Raw genomic sequence first — 24,760 nt, forward strand, 5'->3', positions numbered from 1 at the left:
AGGCATACGAGCCTCCCCGGACTGTGCGCGCTGCTCTGGTGCCCCTGCCGACTTCTATCATATGGTTTGCTCTGCCCAGCACTGGACTGCTTCTGGGGAGGGGTGGAGCGGGAGCTCACGCAGGCCTTGGGATGGGCAGTCCCTCATGATTCGAGACACTTGTCGTTGGGTGTGTTCGACGGCCTGGATGGCTCCCAGGCTGATAAACGCTTCCTGGGTACAGCACTAGCAGTAGCAAAACGGGATATAGCGGCTAGATGGGCCCAGGCCGAGGCTCCAATACTACAGAAATGGCGGAGGGGTGTGGACTGGTGTGGGGTACAGGAGGAGTCCCTCTTTGAGGCTCAGGGATGCCCGGAAATGTTCAACAAAGTGTAGGGCAAATGGTTTGGCCTGCTTCCGTCGTAAAGGGCCCAAGTCCACCTTGATGGTCGGTTGCAGAAGGGCTGGTTCTTATTCAGAAATTACTATTGAGTGTTGTGATATTGCTGGAGGGAATGGGGTCTTTTTATATGCGATGTGTGATTTACTGCCAATGATTTTCTATGTACCTAAAACTTTAATAAAATTTGATTATCAAAAAAAAAACTCACATTGGTGCCATCTAAATACAAGCGGTATACTAAAGTATACAAGAGGTCTCGAATGCTCGACCTAAAAATGATGATCGTATGTGTCGTTGACCTCGACAACTCTGGCTGCTCACAAAATAATATCCAGTAGGTGGCAGCAAACAACCACTCGTTTCTGTTGTATCTCTTTCTATGGTTTCGACTCGGATGCAGATCAGGAATCAGATTGGTATTTTTTATTCTGGTTCCTATTTTCTTCCCTTGTTCTGGCTCTTTCAAGGCTGAAGGAAGGCAGGAAAGCATCAAAGCAGAGCCAACAGAATTTTCCCAGATTTTCAAAATGTTAATTAAAGGAGTGCAGATCGGGTAGGCAAGAGGCTCTGCGAGCAGATAAAAATTGCAGTAGTCCCAGATGCTCTTCTGTACTGAACAGATAATTCCCTCAAAGGTAAGTAGAGGCAGACAGGAAGAAGTGTTACGCTGTGAACAGGCAGGGACAGGCATACTTAAACTGTATGCTGGCAGTAACTGGCACATCCAAAGTTCTGGGCGACCGGTGGTAGGTCACTGCTGGGGCTTGGTCGGGGTGCCGGTAAGCTTGAAATAATTTTTTAAGAAATACATTTATCTTACTTGAAGATCTTGGTTCCTTGAGGTCTCTTGAAGTGTAGGTTCAATCCGATCATCGCCAAATGTAACAAGTGCAGCAGTAGCCGAAGGTAAGTTGATTGAGTAGGTTTATTAAGTCTTCAATACAGGTTTACATAAAGAATCAGATCTTTAGTACTGGAATAAAAAAGCCCCACCAGGAGCAGCTCTCCTGTTGCTCAGCCCAATCTCCCTACTGTCATACATCATCCACCAGGCATACACCACATTGTATCACTACATCACACACTCCAAAATTCCACCATTCATCCACACTGGCTGAGCAGCAAGACAGGTAAGCGGGGAAGATACATAGTACCCAAATCAGAATACCACATGGAGACATAGGTTGCAGATCAGATGCTGGCCCCAGTGCTTACATTGAGCCTGTTATTTCCAGTGCTCGGCACCAGCACTTAATCATCAACACCGGCACTTATAAGAGTCCACCACATGGTTGTGCAGTCTGCAATTTGAAATTAGCAAAACAGCAGTTGAATTATAATTAACTATTCAATAAATGACTGATACCTGCTGCCGAAGCCATGTCTATAGCTTTGGGTGGTCTGGAATAATTTGAATTGTCACACTTGTAGGCGTGTGATGGTTATTACTTGTGTTGGTACTGTCATTTGCGGGGCTGGCAAGGAGCAACCGGCAGTGGAAGCAGCAGGGGCCTCTGGAGAAGGGTCCTGCCACTTACTTCTTTAGAAATTAAGCACTGGCTGGCCCACACACAAAATTTTGAATTACACCTGAGACCGAAATGGAATGGTGTTTCATCCGTACCTCGCCCCCAAAAGAATCAGTCTTATAAAACCAGATTTCGAAAACCATTCCAATGTAGGCTGACTTCATAGTGGCAAGGTAATGATAAATCTTTCAAGACTGTATCAGGACCAATCAATGGCAGGAATCAAAAGGATTGCAGTTGTAACTTCACGGTCCCAGCGCTTGATATACTGCAATCCCTGTTTGAAGGCATGATAACGCTTTTGTATAAGCAGAAAGGATCGAGAGAAGACCTCACGAACTAAAGGTCAATCTTGCTCATCAATGTGGACCACAAAATCCTAGCAAAGGTAAGGGCCAACTGTTTGGATAAGGTAATAGCAAAGATAGTCCACCCTGACCAGTCATGCGGGATACCAGGACAACCGATGGCGGACAGTCTTGGCCTGGTTTTGAATATGGTCGAGTACGTCAAGTGCTGAAAGGTTCAAGTGGCCATGGCCAGTCCAGACCAGGAAAAGGCTTTCGACCGAGTCTTCAGTGAGTTCATGGGTACTGAAAATGGGTTACTTCTTATGCGACGTGGTGACCACAATGTATAGAGATATCTCTAGCACAGCATTGGTTAACGGATGGAAAACCATCTAGTCCCTGTCCTATCCTGTGTTATGCAGGGCTGTCCTCCTTCTGTTGATTTGTGTTTTAGAGCTCCTAGCTAAACGCATCACCCAGAAAAGGAACATCAGAAGTGTGACAGTACCAGGTAGCACCAAGAAGGGCGAAGTGAAATGCTACCTCTATATGGATGACATCTCACAGAGTGGGTAAGCGCCGACCCCTACAACCAAGATTCTCAAGTATTCTACAGAGAAGTGGAGAAATTAGTCAAGGAGCTACGTCTGAAGGCAGTCTTACCAAATCAGTGGACTTCAAAGACTGTTGAAAATCTGTTCTGCACAGGAAACACCAGCTAATAGAGAGGTGCCTTCCTTTCTGCAACAGCAGACCACGTGCGGAAGAATGTCCTCTTCAAAAGCCTGACCAACCAGAGCAAAGTCATCATCTGGATGGCCATACAAAGAGGTCTCCAAGTGAGACTAGATGACCTATTATTATTATTATTATGCAATTTGTATCGCGCAAACTAAACCCGAAGGTGTCAAGGCGCCTATCAAAACAGATCAGAAAGTTTGCAGAGCACCACTACAGGTATGCACGTGTAAAGAGGTGGGTCTTTAAAGCAGATCTAAAGGCTTGTAGAGTGGGGCGGGACCTTACTTCCAGAGGGAGAGCATTCTACCTACCTACCATTTCTCCTGGGAATGATCTTACGCCCAGGACTTGCTGAGGGCCCTAATCACATAGTTCGGAGCCTAGACACCCACAACATGCATCACCACAGACATGTCAATGTATGGTTTGGTCCCAGGGACACATGCACTCCGATATCCAGGACTGCAAGAGGCTCCCGTGCTGTTTTAAAGATGTTCTTCTGTTTTACGGAAACCATTTGGTAGTAGAGTGCCTGTGGGTGCTTAGGTTACGCCACTGTAACACAGCAGTCTTGCTTTAAGCTCTGGTTTCCCTATGCGCAGGTAAACAATTAAAAAGTCCTAGTAACAAATTAGGATCTCATGGAGTTGCTAAACTCCCCAAGTCACAGCTCAGTTTACCAACCTATGGTTTTTTCAAAACAGTTAATTCCTTAACTCTAACTAGTGACTTGTAATAAATCACATGACATTTACTTCACATTATAAGAAATAAATGACTTACTTAGGTCGCCCTTTTTGCCATATTCAATTTTCTCTCCGACTACAGTATCAGAATGTCCAAAAGATCAAATGCCTGAAGAGGATAATCGTATCAGGCAAAGGCAGTGACATGTCAGGCTCCCAGACATATGACTGACTACGCTCCAAAAAGACATACTGAAGTGTTCAAAATGTCTTTAAAAACTCAAGATATCGTAAACTAGCCAGTTGGGAGCAGAACGGTTTTCTGTAACGCCTTGAACAGGCCAGGTAGATCACAGGGGCTCCAGAAGTAGCAGCCACGAGCACTTCCTGGGGAAAGGGATACTTGCTCCCATCCTTCCTGCAGTGCATAGCTGTACCAGTCAGCTGGCCACGGTACAGCTATGCACTGCAGGAAGGATGGGAGCAAGTATCCTCCACAGATCAGGCAGGCAAGCACAAAGAGGAACATGATATGCTATTTCCTTCAAGTTAAGTGTTCTAGGCAGTCTCTAAGTACTTTTTCAAACTCAGGTCTGGGGGTGCCCAGGAGTGGACGCCTCACAGGGAAAGCCAGGATGGGTTCCACAGCGGTATTCGTACAAGCCCTTGAGACCCTTGCGGGTGAGTAGTGCGCTATACAAGTATCAATTTACATTTACCCCCTCTAAGGAAAGTGTCCCTACCCATGCATTAGCTGTACCCGGTATTCTGCCTCTGTTGGTCCTGCACCTTCTTACCGCAATAAGTAGGTTGAGCTCCAACCGCAGAAGTGTCACTTCCAGCGTCACGGAGGCCACTTTATACGTGTCTGGCTCTTCCACCTCGTCGCAGAAGCTCATGCCATCCGGCTGCTCCTCCGTGTAGCCGTAGAGACGCAGGATATCACGCCCTCCCTGTAGGAACATGCACTATTAGAATATCACAAAGCCAGAGACGCATGACATCACGCCCTCCCTGCCGGAAGATGCACTATTCAAATACCACTAACTCAGAGCAGCAGTCTCTCATGCCCTCATTGCAGGAACAATGTATTATTAGAATGCCACCAAGTCAGAGCTGCAGGATCTCACGCCATCCCTGCAGAAACATGCATTATCAGAATACCACCACGTCAGAGACACAAGACATCTCGCCCTGCCTGCAGAAGATGCGCTATTCGAATACCACCAAGTCAGAGCTGCATGATCTCACGCCATACCTGGAGGGAGATGTACGATTAGAATACTAAGTCAGAGCTGCAGTCTCACACCATCCCTGCAAAAACATGCACTAATAGAAAACCACCAAGGTAAAAAGACACTGGATTTGAATGATAGTTGCCTACTATTTATCAGACAACTAATGTTGGGCCTAGATGCATACAAGATGTTTTTCTTCAAATACGTTTTTCCAATCACAAGGTACTGTGACTTCTCCTCTTGATGATAATGCGCATAGTCATCGACTCCATTGTTAAGATTGTTTTCCCGCACAGCGAGTGAGTATAGAATCTGAAGCGAAGTGATAGATTGATATATATACAGAGAGAGAGAGAGAGAGAGATGTGCATGCATAGGAGGAAATAAAGATAGTGAAATATACTGCAACAGCCACCAGCGACCGGGGAGAAGGGTGGGCGAATGTGAATCTACAGCACCTCATGCCACAAACAGATGCTTACAGGGTAAGAAAGATTTTCCATTCGAGGCATGTGTGGCTGTAGATACAAATACGTGCATAGACTGTAGAGCAAGAGGCTAGCCATTGTAAGTTTCCGGATATTGAAATAGTGTACGGAGCACTGCCTAACCAACATTAGCTTGTTAGTAGGCTAGTACAAACACAGAGTAATGTTTAGTAAAAGTGTGTGGTGTGGACTAGGTAGCTGCTAAGCATACAGTTATATGGATGTTCCCCAAGAAGGCCATAGAGGCTCCTTTCTTTTGAGTAAAATATGCTCTAAGAGGAGTGGGCAGAGTCCTCCAACCTTTAGCACAGCATGTCTGGATGCATTTAACTATTTATGTGGCAATGACTGACTTGGCTAGAGGCTTGTGTTTGTAGAGTTGGGACTAAAGCAACAAAATATTGTTGTGGCTTTCTAAATAACCTGTTTCTATCAATGTTGCACAGGATGGCACGTTTTACATTCAAAGCAAGGAAAGGCCATTCTGCAACTGAAACAGGTTGTGGGGGGAAAAACAGGAAAGTCAATAAACTGATTAAGGTGGAAGTGAGACACTACTTTAAAAAGGAATTTGGGGTTGGGGAGGAGGTCAACCCTAACCCTATGTACTTGGAAGAAAGTTTCTTCCAGGGTCAATTGCAACCAGAAATGCCATTTTCCAAGAGAGGAACTGACGGGGGAAGGAATGTAGGGACTCAAAAAGAGTGCCCTTGAGTCGTGAGAGTACAATGTTGATATTCCATAAGGGTGCCAGTGGGACCTGGGAAGAAATGATTTTTGACACCCTCCATGAAAGCTCTAATGGTCGGTATCCTGAAAATAGAGATGTGCTGTCTATTCTGAAGATAGGCAGCCATGGTGGCCTGGTGCAATCATATGGAGGTAAAAGCTTACCAGAAACCTGCAAGTAAAATAAGTAACAATGTCCTGTATTGCGGTTTCAAAAGGTCAATAACTTTTGAGGGACAGTAGCAGACAAATCTTTTCCACATTGCCACATGTGGTAGGCCTGCGCGCTTACTTGAGAATGCTCATGCATTCATGTGGAAAATTAAGGTATCCAAATTTTATGAACTCAGGCGCCAGATCGCAAGGTTGGGAGATCTGGGTGCCATGGATCTGGGCAAGAAGGTCTGGTGTGTTGGGGAGCCTCTTGTGCGGAACCAGAGAGAGTTCAAGCAGACTTGTGAACCATTGCTGGAGGGCCGATGGGGGTGCCACCAGGATGAGTGTGAAGGACATCTGCTGAAGCATTCACACTACAAACAGAAGAGAGAGGAGGAAACGCACAGGCAAATATCCCTGACCAGTTCATCAATAGTGCATTGCAGCTGGATTGGGCGTTTGGGAAACTGAAGGCGAAGTTTGGGTATTTGGCCTTTTCTGCTATTGCAAACAGGACCCTCCCACCCCTCCACCTCCAATCTATGAAAGTAGTGGAGGAGAACTGGCAGGTGGATATCCTGTTATTGGACTTGTTGCAGCATACTGCGGAGGTCAGCAACTGGGATTTGATGTTTTCTGCTTTTGTAAAATAGGTCTACCTGTGGGAATTACCATCTATGAAAGTACTGCTGGCAGAGTTTCAAGTGGAGTTCCCACTCTTACTCTTGTTGCCGCATCCTGCTAAAGTTGACAAAATCATTGTCCATCCCCGGAAGATACTGCGCTAGCAAATACATTTTGTGACAAAGAGCCAAATACTCTAGGGCAGCTGAGACAGTTGTGGAGAGCATGTTCCCCCCTGCTCCAGAAGGTAATATATGTCACTTATATTGCCCGTCCGGACAAGAACAACCTTGCCTATCAGGTGAGGTAGGAAAGCCTTCAAACACTAGGTGAACGGCTAGAAGTTCCAGGTAGGTGAAGTGGAGGCCTTGGTATCTGGTTCCCCCCAGACACTGGACAGTCAGATCTTGAGAGTGGGCACCCAAACCAGTAAGGGAGGCATCCATTGTAATAATCCACCGCAGAACTGCAAGTTGTTGGGGTTCCACCACTGCAAAGAGCACTAGATTGTACAATTGCCCCTCACCTGGAACCAATGTTGCACTAAGCATTCTTGCAACAGATGCATTTGAAGCCTGGCATGAAGTACTATGGCAATGCATGAGGCCATCATACCCAAGAGGCGCATGACTGTTCTGACTGCAAGTTGTTGATTTGGTTCTAACGAAGGGAGCAGGGCCTGAAAGGACTGTATCCTGACAGGATTTCGATAGGCTACGTTAATCTCCGTGCTGGAAAAAGCCATTAGGTAGGGTTGGACCTGATTAAAAAGGTAGGTAAATACCTGGGGATGCTAAATCGTGTGGCATTTGCATAACATCTGGTCATTCTTCCATATTTCTATACCTAGGTATTCATAAGAGGGAGCAGCATGCCCTCGAGCATGGAACGGTACTGAGTGGAGCTGTAAGTGGAGGAGAAGGTTTCAAAGAGGAAATCCTCCTCTATTGCCTCAGTGTGGAGCTCTACATTATGAAAGGAGGAGGTCCTACCAAAGAGTTCCCGATAGGACATGGATTCATCCAGTAGGGAGAGGCCGGCAGGGTAAAGGACAGGGTCTGTGCCCATGGTGGGTCTACACCATAGGAGTGCCATGGGTCACCCTACAGAGGAGAGTCAAATGTGTGTCATCAGCCCGTCCCCATGCCCACCTGTGGGGCCCCTGAAGTGTGATGAGGTGATGCGCAGCGGCCAGGGCGACTGACACCGGATGCTGGAGCTCACGGTTCGATCCCCAGTACCGGGGGCAGGTTAGCCCAGCACCATGTGACTCTGGGCAATAGCTTGCTTAATCTTCCTGAGGGCCCTAGCGCCGGGATGCCTCCGGGTAGCTGTGCACTTCACAAATACTGGATTTACATTTTTTACATTTACATGTCAAGCGGGACATCTGGAGAAGCAAACGGGGAGCACGAAGGTTGAGGAACAGGGTGAGGGTATGGCTGTGCATGGTGTAAGGAGCTGGGAGCCTCATCTGTTTTCTTGTGTTATTTTGCTGGAATTGGAATGTCCAAGGCCTCCTCGGAGGTCAGCTTAAGTTTCAGGGCTGGAGCAGCAAGGCCCGAGGTACGGGCAAGGATGCAGAATATGTTGGGGTGAATAACAAGATGTTTCTGCCTAGAGTCAAGTTCATCCTATTCTTATGCAGGCTCAGCCAGACTGCGCAGATGCCAGAAGTGCTAGTCGACGCAGAGTTCTTCAGCTCCGAGGTGGATATGGTCTTGTCAAGGGTCAGCTCATTAATAAAGGTCATAGTAGACAGCCACAAAGCAGTGGGTCGCAAATGCTTCTTTGGCGCTAAGCCAGAAATGGGCAGGGCGTCTAAAGTGGTTTGTTGATGCAAACAATTGCCTGAAGGCAGTGGTGGTCCGAAAGCCTGTCTATGGTACCCTTTAGAAGAAGGGTGGAGGACGGTGTAGAGGAGGAAGGGGTGCCATACTCCTTAACTGCTGGGCTGGTGGAAGGTCCTCAGTCTCCAGGTCGAAGCCCGAGATTTCTTCAGGGGAAAACGCCCCTTCATTTGCAGCAGACTGTTGTGAATGACGTTCCCCCTTGATGTCCTCGGGTCCAAAGGGGTCTGGGTGTTGTGTCCAACCCTAAGTGGCATCTCGAGCCAAGGAGCCAGATCGTCACCCATTTGGCACCAGGACATATAGGAAAATAAGCTAGTCGGAAGGACTGTTCACTTCTCAGGCTAATCACACCCCTAAGGTGGGCTACCTGAAGAGAAAAACAAAGTAAAGGTTTCACCATTTGTTTTTGGTAAAAGTAGGAACTCTGGGTCAGGATTATGCCCACTGTAGGAAAGTGCCTCTTTTGACAAAGTTACCCCCCACTTTTTGCGTGAGATCGGATGAAACTTTGACTGAAAATGTACTTGGTTCCTGCTAACCAGGCCCACAGTACCAGTGTTCTTTCCCTAAACTGTACCATTGGTCCACAATTTGCATTCCTTTAAGATCCCTGTAAGTCCCTAGTAAGTGGTACCTCTGGTACATAGTGCCTTGGAACTAAAGAAGAGCCTAGTGTCAAGTACAAGATATTATTAGAACAAATTGTCTTTTAGATACCTGGAGACACTCGCACCCGTGCCAAAAAGCGGGAACCCACTATTCCACGATGCACTCTACATGGTCACGCCACTACTACTGGGTGGTGTCTAAAGGATTAGGCCCTTGGCATGCACATACTCAGACCCTTCCCAAGTGGAAATGAGATTAACCCCTGTGGTCACGTGTCCCCCAATTGGCCTGGGGATTAAACCCAACAACATTATTAGACACGGTATTCCGAACAGAAACAAGGCAAGAAATACAGGATTTTTTTTCAACTGAACACAAACACAGTCGAACAACCTGGCTACAGTGTGGGATGCTTTTAAAGTCACCAGAAGAGGGATTTTTAAGGACACATACAATATACTCCAAATATTTACAAATTATTACTCTTTCCTTTACACCAAAAAAGACGGCAAACAATTGCACTGTTGCCTTGTCTGAACAGGTTGCCTTAGGCTGGATAGGGGAGGCGCCAAGAGAGTTCCTCTCTGCTGAGATAGAGGAAGATGAGATCTGGACAGCGATGATGCAGCTCAGATCGGGCCAGGCCCAAGGGCCAAACGGCCTACTGGCTGAATTCTACCAAACGTATGTAGAATATCTAGTCCCTATCTTGAAGAACGTATATGAGGAGGCCAAAGAGAAAGGAATCCTCCACCAACCATGCAGGAAGCTTCAATTATTTCTCTACTGAAATCAGGGAAGCCAGCTAATAAGTGCAAGTCATATAGGCCACTTTCCCTGATTAACTGACAGATATTTTAGCCAAAATATTAACCAACAGATTAAGCGCCAGATTAAGCGCCTCATGGACTTTCTTGTGCTACCCGACCAGGCCAGTTTTGTTCTCGGTCGTGCCACTACGCACAACCTCCACACTCTTTTTACAATAATGCAGGGTATTGATCCGGAGATAGCGGAAGTTGCAGTTTTTTTGGACCCATGAAAAGCGTTTGATTCGGTGGAGTGGGACTATCTCTTGGGAATACTCCAAAGAATGGGAATCCCACATGGTTTTTTATCATGGATACAAATATTGTAGCGGCAAACTCAAGTAAGAGTCTTAATAAATGGCATGATCTCACCCCCTTTTCTTATTTCATATGGCCGTGACAGGGTTGTCCACTCTCCCCCCTGTTGTTTGCCCTGGTTATCGAGCAATTGGCGGCTAGCTAAGCCAACACCATAGCAAATTGACTCTTTGCAACCCCACCAGGCACGTATTGGTCTCTCTTCATATGTTCGATAACCACAGACCAGTCTCCACCCCAGACTACGAGAGTCCATATCAACTGGGAGAAATTCCAAATATTTCCAACCATGACAATTGTCCTTCCTTGCACACTAGATTATCCCATTATATGGTGTCCCTCTGAAGTGAAATACCTAGGGATAACTATCTTTAGAGACAAAGCGGAATTAATCAGAGCCAATTATGGAAAGACTCTTAAGAGCTTGAAGGAGTTAATTACTAGGTGAACAGCTCTTCCCTAGTCTCTACCGGGGAGGTTTTCCCGGATGAAAATGGTTATTCTTCCTGAGTTACTCTATTTATTCATTAATATACCCGACAACCCGGGCCGTAAATTTTGTCAAAACTCTGAAATCTCAACTGATAAGACTTGCTTGGGGTGGTAAGCAGCCCAGATTGAATTAGAAAATATTGATGCCACCTTTCTCACGTGGTGGATTTGAAGCACCTGACTTCGAATTGTACTACCTCTGAGCACAGGCTCCCTATGTGCATACTGATTCACACCTCCCCCATACAAGAGACACCTCGCAGTTGAGCAATGCTATATGGACTCTCAAATAACAGGAGCCTAGGGGGATAAGAAGCAGGCCGCCCCCCACTCAAATTACTCTCATACAACAATGACCTGCTCCTGATCAGCTCTATGGCTCTATGAATTTACTCTTGTGGTAGAGGAATTATATACCTTCTATCAACAATCATGCACACCGTTGCAATTTTGAGTCTGGCAATATTGCCAATATGTGTGTGTGTCTACTGGTTCCACCACCAGGCTACATATATCCCCTATCTTCCACACGTGAAAAAAAGGGGGAGGGAAGGTTGACAGTGCCTCACGGAAGCAACACCAAGGGGAGGATTGTATCAGACTGGTACTCGCCTGATTCCTCACTTCTCATCATCGGCTACTGTCAACCCCAAAAGAAATGGGAGAGAAACAAAAATAAAGAAAGTGCATATAGGTCAGGCAACCATCAAGTGTTGTGTGTGCTGGAACCCGATGTGATATATCCGTGCCCAATTTAGTGAAAAACAAATATACCTCTATAAAAAGGGTGAGGCTAACTAGCAACTCATGACTTTATTCTGTGCTGTTAGCTCACTCTGTTAAAAGTCAACCGACATGTTTCATCACTTTGCCTTACGTTTCAGTGATTTCTTCAGGGTTGATCAGGAGCAGGTCATTGTACAATGCTATATGGAACCAACACCGTAGTCAGGATTCATAGCAGCAGGTACCCGGGAAAGACACACTGACCCTATTACAGTGGCATGGACAGCGACAGCCTGGCAGAAAATTGCGAAGAGACTAGACATATCAATGTTGCACTCACCCCAGCTCCCACTTTCTCATCATCCCAAACTGGAGGGGACCCAGGGACTAAGGTGCCGCCAACTGCTATGCAAGGTTAATATTAAAACATGGGGAGATCTATATATAGCTGGGGTTTCTGCACAAAGTTATAAGTTAGATTAAAGCAAAGTGTCAAGGCGGCCACGCCTATGTTCCCCCACGAACCACCTACACTGCCTCCATTGAACCGTCTGCTGCAATGCACCACTCCTACACGTGTGATCTCTCATATACCACAGACTTCACAGCACCATGACATGGTGGGCTCGCGTCTACACTGGAAGATTGATTTAGGTAAATCCCTACTGTCAACAGACTAGATGCATTTCGGACAGCAGCCGTCTTAGTATCACACACTTTAAGTTTCTGCATTGGCTATATTACACACCAGCAAAAATGCACAAATTCCAATTACGCGATAATGATGCCTGCAACCAATGTGGCCAGGAAGGGCAGATTTTCTGCACATCGCTTGGGAATGTGCACTCATCAACCAATACTGGCAACGGGTATTTGAGGCACTAGGACACATGGCTCTGACCCAGTTAGCTGCATCGCCTATCATAGCACTACTAGGTTATACAGAAGAGATCCCAATTGACTGTACAAGATACGTGGCGCTGGGGTTGTTGTTGGATAAACGTAGGGTGACGTGTAGATGGGGTAGAGGGCGGGAACCTAAATTTAAAGACTGGATACAAGATCTCCTCTTTTGGCAAGAACAAACAAAGACTTATACAGAGCTACTTCACCTTATCCTCCAGACCAAAGGCCATTTCGGACACCCAGCGTGTCTATCTGATATAGATACAATATAATGAGGGGGCATGACGCACCTCCTGGAAGGGATGCATGAAAGATCGGTCATTACTTAGTTGAAATATGTCTCCTGAGAAACAACAGTGAAGGTCTGCTAACTATTTCAGATGTAGCACAGAAGATATTTTTTGATGAGAGAGATATACTCAAACCCGGGCGAGAATACGAGCCGAAAGAACATCGTGGGTATACATATTTTATAATCAAACAGATGAAGTACCGTCCTCTGACTATGTATGATGTATATAGGACTGTGATTTGTAATGCGTTACCAGTATGTTACATGATATGCTGTCATTGTGCTCTAGTTGATATGCATGTAGTCTGACTTGAAAAGGAAAATAACCCCCCCCCCCCTTCCAAAAAAAGTTGATATGCCCACCTCCCTGTCCTGCTCCCACTTTTGGAGGAAAGACAGGCGGGGAAATTAGTAAGACTAGGAGGTGTGCTCATGGACCTCATGTGGTGGTCGCCAGGGGTCCCGCTGAGGCCCCTGGCTTGCCCCTTCCAAACCCTGACACTGCCTTTGTGACCCCTGGTCTCAGTGGTGGCACAATAAGTGCATACAACCCAGGAGCAGCCCACCCTAATTGACATAATTTGGTGCTCCATTTTCCTAGTTTACATTTTTCTTACACAAAAAAGTGAATAATAATATTCACTATTAGTGTAAAAAAAGAAACAAGTATACTTAGCTGGAATATTACTGTCAGTTATGGGAAGTAAAAACTTATTTTAAATGCATGTTGTATTCATGCCTGTAGGCAAGTGTGTTTATCTGAGTGTGTGAATGTGTGTATGTTTAAGCATGTGTGTATGTGAGTCACAGTAAAGTTCAAATGGTGTGTGATGTCACTTCCACTACCCCAGGCAATTTGGTGACTTGACGCGTGGGATATACCCACAATCAACCGGCATCCCCCCAGAGAGGGCTTGCTGATGGGGACCCCAATTTTCAGATTCATCCATCTTGTTCTGAACAGAATTAGAAATTCTAATGTCAGGGCTAAGCCTACGCCCCACAGGAAGTGGTCATATTGAGAGTGTAAACACCCTAAATGTAGGTAGCCCATTGGCTGCTATCGGTCACTCTTCTTCAACACCCCTAAATTGAGTATTTGGTTGACACCCCTCAACCCAAGAACTCAGATTCCACAGATCAAGAGAACAAGGACGAGTCACTGCCTGGAAAGAACTGCAGCAGAACTGAGGACTTTTGACGTGAAACTCTGCCTGTCCTCAGCAGTCTCTCAATAACTGTGACAGAGCTAATAGTTTTGCTAGCTAGAGTACTAGCAGAGCCTTAGGTTGCCTGCTAGGGTTTCAGAAATCGCCTACAATCTCCCTTTGAGAAGATGAGCTACTTCCCTACAGTCCACATTCACCAGCAATTAGTCAGGTCCACTGCATTGCAGCATTGCAGCTCGCCCGTCCTCCTGAAGTCGCAGACGGCCAGGAGAAGGCACTGGTGCTCTGGAAGGTCAGGTATGTCTCCCCACTGAGTGGGAAGACACCAGGACCAACTAGAGCTGTGCAGCACCAGCCCCGGGGAACCGGACACCCTGCACCAAACACCAACAGTGAGAGTCCAGTCTGGATTCTCATGGCACAAGGGCCAAGCAGCCGTTGAAGTACATCAGCATCACTGAGACCCATTTCCTGAATGGCCCAGCTGCCTTGACTGTGCCATGCCAGCTGTTTGTCCCGATCCGCAAGGAGCATCTTTACGCATCCAGCCCAGCCGACCCAACTACACTGCACCCAAGCTGCCTGGCCTGGGTCCTGACAAACCGTCCGTGCCCCTGTTGTCGGCTGATGGGCTGTGTAAATCCAACAGTACGGAAAGGAAAGTGTGAAATGATGCAGCCGGCCAACGGGGTTGTAGGCTAAAAGCTGTGTACGAATGGTAATAGATAATAAAGGTCTTACAAAAAAAAAAAACATATACTTGGTGTCCATTTGAAGCACAACTTCCAAAACAAAATACACCACACAGGTACCTTGTAGTCATTAGCCTGTAAGACATGGATTACATCTTCCTCCTATCTTGTCATAACTATTCCAGGCATCTCAACTTTAGAGGGCTCTCTCTTGTATTTTCCTTATTCTCTCTGGATGCCCTTCCCCCTTATGAGGTATTTCTCCCATATTGTATATTTTTTATAAAGGAGTGTTCTGTGGGGGACAAGAAAATCTTAATAGTTCAACTGAAACAAAAATATGTACTATGCTTCAGAGTCTCACAGCATAGGGCAAGATGTTCCTTTGAATCCACCACCGATTTCTAAAGCAGTGGCAATCCTGCCAACAAATGTATCAAAATAGATAGCTAAATGTTCGGTCTATAGTGCTATAACTGTATTCTATGGTCTGCTCAATGTTCTGGAAAAATCAACAGTAAAACACCCCTTATTTCTCACATGACTTGTGGTGCATGTCACCCTGCTCTCTACTCACCTTCATGGCATCTACTGTGGTCTTAAAAACCGGGTTGTTAAATTTCACAGAGCGCCAGTACTTGGGCTTCTGCGGGTTCAGCAAGTTCCGCCCATACTTCTCCAAGATGTTGAAGGCTGTCGAGATCTTGCGCAGATAGATATTGGGCTGGAAGTTGGATCAAGGGGCAAGAAAGAGGTGATGAGTCAGACAGAAATGTGGAGGAAAGTGGTGAAATGAGAGAAAAATTAACAAGAGACAAGGCGAAAATTTTAATCTGTGGGTTTATGCAACACTTTGTGCAAATCAGAACAGATTTAAGGTACAAATTATGGGGTAATTTATTTGTAAAGTATGATGCACACCCACTGTAGTAGAGTAGACAATTATGTTTTTCAGCACTCTTAACACTTCTTGAGACATAAAGAATGCAATAGACATACAGTGTTAGGTCCATTTACTTTCCAGGTAAAGCTCCTTAAAGCGACTGTGGTCATCTAAAAAGGAGACTGGGTTTTAAAACAAACAATCCTGAAGATGATCTCATGTTTCATTTAATCTCCAACCTCCACTACCCAGATAAGACTTGGATCCAAAGCCATTCAACATTACACTGGCTAATATAAATGAGGTGAAGTTGAGGGATTAGTTACAGATCTAAGAGGATTGTTGAGAAGCATATTTATTCCAGAAATTAAAGGAGTCACCCTTGTGGACCATTTGGCTATCAGCACCACTGGCACCCAACATCAAGTTCTGCTTGTCAGTCCCTTGTTCCCTGTTTAGATAGCTCACCTCTCCAATTGCATTAGTTAGAATAATGCCTACAGCATTTAGCTCCTGGTACTTCTCTTCTAGAGGCAACACGATCTCCAACAGAGCATGTAGGGCATCAGTATCAACTTCAGCTGGATTTACGCACAGGGTGCTCAAAAGGCTCACTCTCTTCTCCAAAAACAGGGTTCTTGCATCCATGTTGCACAGTTACAGCGCCTCTATAGAAACAGGCTTACACTCATAATTTGGGACCTGTAGTAAAGATGAAAGAAACATCAGCCTAAATAAAAAGCAAGAAACACCACCAGAAGCAGTGTTATTGGAAGGGAGATATGAGACTGCCTTCTGTGGGCTAGAGAGATGAGGCAGAACCACACGTGACTACCACCCCTGAATGAGAGTGACCCACCGTGATCAAATCAGAAGACATCTTAATTTTATATTTATTAACTTTTGTTTATTTTACGAACAATTACATAAGAAGGTATACTTTAAATCTCAGGCACAGCAATAACGAACAACAGCTTTCATTTTACTTAACTATGCAAATGAAGGAATGAATGTCAAGATTTCTAAAGTATGCGGCTACTACAAATGAAGGGCAGAATTAGAAAGTGAAAAGCCAAGTTTTCAGTTGCTGTCTGAAAGACCATTCGCTATTCATTCAGTTTAACTCTGCAGGTATGCTATTCCAAGCTTGCGGGCCTACGAGGGAGAAGGATCTGCTTCCGGTTTTTACTCGTTTAACCCTTGGAACTTTGGCAAAATAGCTGAGGGAAGAGCCCAGAGTTCTTAGGGGAGAGCAGAATTGAATCCGGAAAGATAGATATGTCGGTCCAGAATGGCGCAGAGCCCTGTGCACAAGAATCAGGATCTTAAACTGGATACTTTTTTTTTTTAAACAGGAAGCCAGTGTAGGTTCTTCAGCTGAAAAGAGATAAAAGCTCGTCTAGGTAATTGAAGAGCCAGACTGGCTGCTGCGTTCTGCACCATTTGTAATTTCTGCAGCAGATATTGTGGCAGTCCAGCATAAAGGATAATGGCACAGTTCAACATGGTTACCACAAGGGCCAAATTAACAGTGATCTTTGAGGGAAGGGAGAGGATCAATCTTCCTACCCAGGTTGTTCACTATTTCTTCTCTGCGTTAAGTGGAGGAGTCTTGTCCAGCCAGTGAGCTTGCAGATCAAAAATACTTTTATGTCTAAAGCTGAGAATCTCAGTTTTATTGGTGTTACATTTGAGCTGATTAAAGCCGATCCACCAAAATACAGCCAATATCAGGCTATGATGGCATTATGGTCAATTGACTCATTCATCTTAAAAGAGAAGAGTAGCAGGGAGTAATCAGCATAAAAGATTATCTTGGCATTGAAAGACTAAACTAGAGTAGCCAAAGGAGTCATGTAGATGTTAAAGATAGTAGGACTAAGAGCCGAGTTCTGGGGCATTCCCACCGAATCATTACTCCTACTAGATGAGAAAGGTGGCAGCCAGACCTTTTGGGATCTACCCTCAGGGAAGGTTTCAACTATTTTAAAGCTGTGCCACTGATGCCAATGTCATAAAGAGGAGCAAGCAGTCTGGAGTGAGGTACCGGATCAAAAGCGTCAAGAGTTCTAGCAAGATCAAATACGCTTCAGTGCCAGCATCTAAAGAGTATCTGATCTCTTCAGACACATCCAGGAGCACGGTTTCAGTGCAAAATTTTGGTCTGAACCCTAATTGGCTAGGGTGGAGGAGCTTATTAGATTCTAGGTAGTTGGAAAGCTGCCGATTTACAAACTTTGCTACAATTTTGGAAGCCATAGGCAACAGGGAGATGGGTTTGTAGTAACTTGGAATCTTGAGTCTGCATTTTTTGGTTGTTTCAAGAGGCAGGATCTTTGCCTGTTTCCAGATGGAGGGGACAATCCGAGATGCCCGAAATTTATTAGGAAGGGGATTCAATACCTGATCAATGGCATCGACTCCCTTATCAAAAACAGCTGGTGGAAAGGGATCATAAGAGGAACCTAATCTTAGATTAAGCATGGCAAGTCTCCAATCAGCTACAAAAATTGGAAACAAAGGAGGAGAGTATACAGAGGATGGCATCAGGAGAGGGAGGGCAGATGTCTGGTAGATTCATTGTTGTTCAACTGCTTTGAATGTCTGCAATTTTTTTCACTTTAACAAATGGATTTCCAGTCTTAGGATATGCTATGTTAAGTTATATGTAAAGCGCACTATCACCCTTGAGGGTATTCTGTCTCTGAGCAGGTTGTGTGCCTAGCCCTGCCATGAATAGGTTGGTTAATTGGAAAGCCAGGCCTTCTGCTTCTTGCGGAATCCAAGAAGAGAGGACAAGGCTCTGAAGTGGTGTGGAATGTCATTCCACGCTTTAGGAGCATCCATCGTCCTGATCTGGTTCTGTGTATGTGTGAGATGTGTACGAGTAGTAGTCCTACAAAGTAAAGGTGTCTGGTAGCTTGAGGAAGAAAATGTGACGGTTAAGGTAGGCGGGGTCCAAGGTTTATAGTACCTTCAATGTGTGTGTGTGTGTGTGTGTGAGGAGTTTGAGATAAGCATGTTGGAGTATCGAGACCCAGTGAGGAAGAGTCTGACTGCCGAATTCTGGATGGTTCGTAGTCTTGTGAGTAGTTGCTTGGTATTCCCGGCTTATAGGGTGTTCCTGTAGTTCAACTTGCTTGTGACTGATGTGGCAGGCATATTTTCTGGTGTTGCTTGGGAGCCATTTGAAGTTTTTCTTCAGCATCTTTAAGGTGTGGCACCAGGAAGCAGTGATGGTATTGACTTGTGTGGGCATGTGCAGTTTGGTGTCAGTGAGGATTCTAAGGTTCCTGCGAAAGTGCTTGGCGTGGGTCCGAGGTCGGTCGGCCACCACTTGGAAATCCATGGCGAGATGCTCTTGACAAAGATCACTGCTTCGGTCTTGTCGGTATTGCGCTTGAGACAGATGGCTTTCATCCGGTTAGCGACTCCGGTCATGCAGGCTGTGAATGTGTTTGTGTTGAAGAGCTTGTCTAAGAGGGATAGTATGAGTAGTGCATCTTCAGCATAGAAGAGGATGTTGATGTGTGCGTGGATGATTTTAGCAAGGAGGATGAGGTTTGCATTGAAGAGGGTGGAGCATAGCAATACTTTGGTGAAGGTGTGGTGGGGACATGGGTTAGATGCAGCCTCGAGTGGATGGCCTTCTAGGTAGCATCAGTCTCAATGGTAGTGACAGCAGGTTGACAAGCTGAGCGGGACCGGGCAGCCGGCGGCTTGAACACTGAGGAGGTTGGTTATTGCTGTCCGGGATGCAGAGTGGAAAAAGCAAGATGGTGGGCGGAGTTCCCCGATGGGCAATCAGCCCCGGGGAGAACCACATAAGGCGAGCACCTGACCCCCTGGGGAGCCGAGCCCGACTGGCAGCACAACATGGGCGAGGGCTTCTGACAGAATTACCTGACAAGGTACGCTGCTTGGGCCTGGAGACGGTAAGCGCCCATCGTGCTACACAATCCCAGTGGCATAGAAGCGCTGTGCCTGGTTCCTGCAGCAGCCTAGGAGTTGAGGGGAGCCCCTGCGAGTGGACAGCAGGTGGAGAAGGCAGCCTGTACTGTGCCCAGGTGGTCCCCTATTGCTTATCGCCCATCGTGCAGTCCTTCCCCTGGCTTACCCTCGGAGCCCCTCCCTGGTCCAGGTACTGTAGAGGGCAGTCGGAAAAAAAAATGGTAGGTGGAGTTCCCTGATGGGCGGCCAGCCCGGGAGAACCACACAGTGGGAGCTCCTGGCCCCCCTGGGGAGCCGAGCCCTACTGGCGGTGCGACGTGGTAGAGCGCTTCTGACAGATCAGCCAACAAGGTGCACTGCCTAGGCCTGGAGGAGGTAAGCACCTATCAGGCTACACACCGGCGGCATAGAAGCACGGTGCCTGGTCCCTGCAGCAGCCTGAGAGGTGAGGGGGGCGCTCCTGCGAGTGGACTGTAGGTGGTGGAGACCCCTACTGTGCTCTTTTAATCCCTTACTGCATTTCGCCTCCCCTGGCTTACCATTGGAGATCCTCCCAGGTCCAGCTACTGTTGAGGCGATGGATTGGGGGACAGCATTAAAGGGCTGTGGGACACAGTGGCAGGGGCCCAAAAGAGGGGTGCAGCCGGACTTATTGGAAAAGCAGAAATGGAAAAGGGGCCAGGTCTGGAAACAGGCATGCCTAGTGCCACTATCTGAGTGTGACTGTCTGGTACAGGAACCCTAGTGCCCCTAGAGTGGAAGCCTGAACAGACTGGACCCGCAGTCATCTATCTGAGACACTGCGTGGAAATTGAAGTGCAAAGATTTGGGGGTGGGGGGGGAGCCCTCTAATTAAGACGCTGTTGCGGTGGGATGGTGGTTCCTCTGGGGTGGCCCACAGCGCTACAGTGAGATTGCAGGCCTAGGAGAGCTTGGTCACTTGCTGGTAGTTGGTAGCCGACAATCATGGGGCGCACTAGAACCAACTCGACAGACTAGTTTTAGTAGCTGGCTCCCGGTCACCTCCATTAGATCACGTCCCAGCCAAGACCTTGGATACCAATATGGCCTCTTCGGGGTGACAACCCCACTGAACAAGCTTGACCTAATCCTGCAGGAAATAAGGGAATCGAGTCAGGTTATGGAGCAAATACCGGGGGCCATCACCTCGGACGTGAGCCTGTTAAATGAGGACCACTGCAAATTATCCGAGAGAGTCAAAGCAAATGAACTGAAGCTTGTCCTTTTCAGGAAGCTAAGAGGTGGCTTCAAGATGAAGGCCTCACATGTGCGTCTATTGTGGCCCTGCTTAAACCAAGTAAGCCGCCGCTGCCACCCAACAGGTGCGCTTCTTATCCGCCCATCTCTTATAAATGCTGAAGGTAAATTGATTGCGAAGACCTTGGTGAAGCGGCTCACCCTGGTCCTTTGCCATGTGGTCTACCCAAACCAGTGTAAATTCATTCCCCATCGTAGCGCGAGGCATTGTGTCCGGAGAGTCCACATGGCACTGGCCCGTTTTTAGAGGCTACAATGTGCTACAGTGCTTATGCGCCTAGATTTTTAATTAAATCTGCCTTTCTACAGGAGGTCCTGGGCAAGCTGGGATTTGGTCCACAATTGTCATCTTTTATCTGAATCCTGTATGCCAGACCGCAGAGGGTGATCAATGGAACGGTATCACCTAGAGTCCAGTTTAGACGAGATACATGACATCTCTACCAATTGACCCCCTCCTTCTTTTTACCCTGGCAATTGAACCCGTGGCGTCCTGAATATGGTGCAATGTCCATGTTTTTGTCACAACTTGTTCTCTGCGTTCCCGTGTCCCCCACTAGGGGGCCGAATTGTGGCACTCTTCAGTGTCATAATAAGCTACTGGACCCTCCCCTTCAGCATATTCTAACTTCCAGTCATTTGGACACTATTGGGGAATTGACATCCATTCCCAATTCATGCAAGGTTTTGTGAAAGCCAGCCTCTTCATGCTTGAAGCTAGCCTGCTCATGATTGACACTCCATTACCCAGAATTCCCTGCTCACTGCTTCGTCTCCACACCTGCAGGCCAAGGATGGGTGGAGGAATTCAGCTCATGTGGCTGGCTGCTGCTAGCCTGCTCACACCTGATGCATGTAGTTACTGTGAGCTCTTTTGAGCCCAAGCTCCCTTCAGTCCAGTGTTGGTCATTGTAGCTGTATACCGGTCCTTGTTTCCAGTGTTTCCTGCGCCTTTGATATCCTTGATTCCAGTGATTGCTGAGATTTAGTTAATCCTTGTTCCTTGATTCCTGACCGATAGCTATTCCTTGTGCCTGAATTAGCACTGCCTGCAGTGCTACCTTGTTTCCCGAGTTCCTGAGCTACAGTTCTTCTTTGTTCCTGGGCTTCAGTTATTTCTTGTTCCTGATTTGCACTGCTTGCAGTGCTCTCTTGACTCCTCGTTTCCTTAGCTGTAGCTATTTCCTGTTTCCTTGAACCAGCACTGCCTGCAGTGCTACCTTGACTCCTGAAGCTTCAGTAATTCCCTGTTACTGACCAGCCCTGCCTGCAGGGCTACCTTGACTCCTGAAGCTTTAGTAATTTCCTGTTCCTGTACTAGCACTGCCTGCAGTGCTACCTTGACTCTGGAGCCTTAGCTCAATTCTTGTTCCGGCCCCAGCACTGCCCCCTATGCTACTTTGTTTTCTTGATTCCAGAACCTGCACTATTCTAGTATACCCTTGTAGCCTCCAGTTCTGTATATCCTTTTCCAGTACCTGCCTTTCTTCCCACTTACTTGGTTCCAGTTCCTAGTTTGCTGTCTTTCTATTCTGCTGAATTGCTTCTGTTGCCTTGTATGTTTGTTACCTGCTTTCTGCCAAGTGTGCCCTGTGATTTCCTTCCTTTCCTCTTAAGCACTCCTCCTTGCTAGCTCCTTATCTATTGTGCCTGTGTTTAATTCTACCCCCTTGCTGTTACTGCCTTGCGTGTTCCTGTTTGATCGCTAGGATCAGTGGGTACAGCTGCCTACCTAGGTGGTGTTTCTTGTTCACTGTGAGTATTGTCTTTCAGTTGCATTTATAACACCATAGGTATAAGCTCCACAGACCCTGCCTTTGCATGCCTATATGTGGGTATTTGCACTCAGTATCTGTAATATCATTTGTAGGTGAGAAACTTACTGAGCTTCAGTCTTACCATGTGGAGCTCCCTTTTATTGTTAATGTTGTATTATATATGTTATGTTATGTTATGTTATTGAGTTTTTTGTATAGCGTACAGCTACTCACAAGGAGTGTCCCGACGCTTTCCACCCTCAACTCGTATTGAAATAACACAACACAGCTAAAAACAGACAACAAAACAGAACAAAAAAACAATGGGCAGTAAAAACAGGCTAGGAGTTGAAAAGCCAGGTCTTCAGGCCCTTCCTAAACTGGAGCAAATTAGCAGTGCTCCGCAGAGAAAAAGGAAGCAAATTCCAAAGCTGGGGGGCTCTGCAGCTAAAAGACCGCCCTCCCGCGCGGGCCTTCCTCACCCGTGGAACCACCGCTCTACACAGAGCTTCCGATCGGAGGGAACGAGCTGGACGATAAAAAGTCATTCTCCGCTGCAGATATCCCGCTCCTGAGCCATGCAGAGCTTTGTGCATCAGGGTCAAGGATTTAAACTGGATCCTCTTCCTAATGGGGAGCCAATGGAGCGACTGGAGCAACCCAGACGCTCGAGCTCGTCTCCCTAGACCAAAGATCGCCCGGGCAGCAGAGTTCTGCACCACCTGAAGGCGTTGGACCAGATAATCAGGAAGGCCGAGAAAAAGAGCATTGGCATAATCTAGCCTCGAACCGACCAGAGCCTGCACTGTAATCCTCCTGTGCTCCTCAGATATATATATGTCTTGCACGTCAGTCCTGGGTGCAGTTAGTCTGAATGCTAAATTGCCTTGGGAGTGCCCTTCCTTTTTGAGTCTTAGGCATTTTGTTCACTAGTACAGGCTTCCCTTTGGATGCCTTTTCCTCCCCTGCCTTCCTGTGTAGTCCTGGGCAGCGCTGTACTCCTCTGTGTAAGTTTTCGACCCCGTTCCCAGTTCTTGCCCCAGTCCTTGACATAGTCCCGGACAGTCGCTGACAGGTTTGGGAGTTTGACTAGGAATTTGCTCTGGAGAAAAGGATAACACCATGTGCAGATTATTTCCTCCTGTTTATGGCCAGCCTAGCTGAAACCGGAACCAGTCTCCTCTCCATTCTGACACCTATGGATCAAGTTAAGGGCAAGCAAGTAAATTGGTGAAATTCACTCCTGGTCCCGCTGTGAGGAAACATAGGGGATGAAACCTGGTTTTCTGATCTCTTCATCTGGCACCTTAGTTTTCAATATCTAGGGAATCAAAAAATCTAGAGCCAGACTGGCTCTGATTTTCAAACTCAGGGCTATCCCCTAAGTGACGGTACAGGAGGACCTGGATAGATGGAAAAAACTGACGCCAAGTCTAGTGGGAAGGGTAGCCTTGTATAAAATGATGGTCGTACAATGCATAAATAGCCCTGGTTTTGTTCAGTTGGACCACAATGATGAATACTCCCCTTAATGCTAATCAGGTTGTCATCTGCGCCCCCCCTCGGTCCTGAAGAAGACCTGCCATGACCTTTAAATAGTGCTTTATCTGGGTCGAAACGTCGACGAATATATGGTCCAGCTTTTCACATGTCGCTTGGCTCAAATTAGCAAGCAAGAGTGCTGCCCACCAGAGAAATTATTCCTCCTCATCCTGACCATCTTGTATTTAATCTTGTTAAACTGTACATACTCTCATGTTGTATACATGATATCCACTGCACCACTTTCACTGAGCCCCTTAAGTCACTGTATTACGTCACTTGTAAATGTATTCACTTGACAGCCTCCATCAATTAATTTGAGTGTATATACATTAAAATCATATAAAATAAGAAGTTCCCAAACATTCAATACTCGTGTTGTTGTGTTCCAACTACATGTAACGTACATGTCATTTCTAAAAATAATTTGCCCTCTTTTCTAATTCATTTGTTTACATCTTTGATTCACTCTTTTTATGTGAAGTGAGTGTTGCCCCCGACAGAAACATTGTCGCTTTCTAGATCTACAACTTCCACAGGCGGTTTGCTCGCAGAGAGAAAGAGGGCAAATGACAGGGGACTCAAAGCGTTATGCCCTACATTGACGCCCGATTGGA

At 46.5% G+C, this 24,760-nt stretch overlaps 1 protein-coding gene across 4 annotated transcripts in view; it reads right to left on the minus strand.

The window, feature by feature from the left end:
• RNF31 (ring finger protein 31) overlaps positions 1–24,760 on the minus strand; it is a 628,898-nt gene that overhangs the window by 511,615 nt on the left and 92,523 nt on the right. For 3 of the 4 annotated variants that reach the window (XM_086923745.1, XM_086923747.1, XM_086923748.1), the window contains exons 2-4: positions 16,084–16,317; positions 15,310–15,456; positions 4,429–4,584 (exon numbers count right to left, since the gene is read on the minus strand). In XM_086923745.1, the coding sequence (XP_086779871.1) occupies positions 4,429–4,584; positions 15,310–15,456; positions 16,084–16,263 (483 nt within the window). In that variant the 5' untranslated portion in view covers positions 16,264–16,317. Of the gene's footprint in view, positions 1–4,428; positions 4,585–15,309; positions 15,457–16,083; positions 16,346–24,760 lie in introns of all 4 variants that reach the window. The other variant, XM_086923746.1, reaches the window with a different exon arrangement.

Source organism: Lissotriton vulgaris, chromosome 5 (assembly GCF_964263255.1).
Source record: "Lissotriton vulgaris chromosome 5, aLisVul1.2, whole genome shotgun sequence".
Classification (NCBI taxonomy): Eukaryota; Metazoa; Chordata; class Amphibia; order Caudata; family Salamandridae; genus Lissotriton; species Lissotriton vulgaris.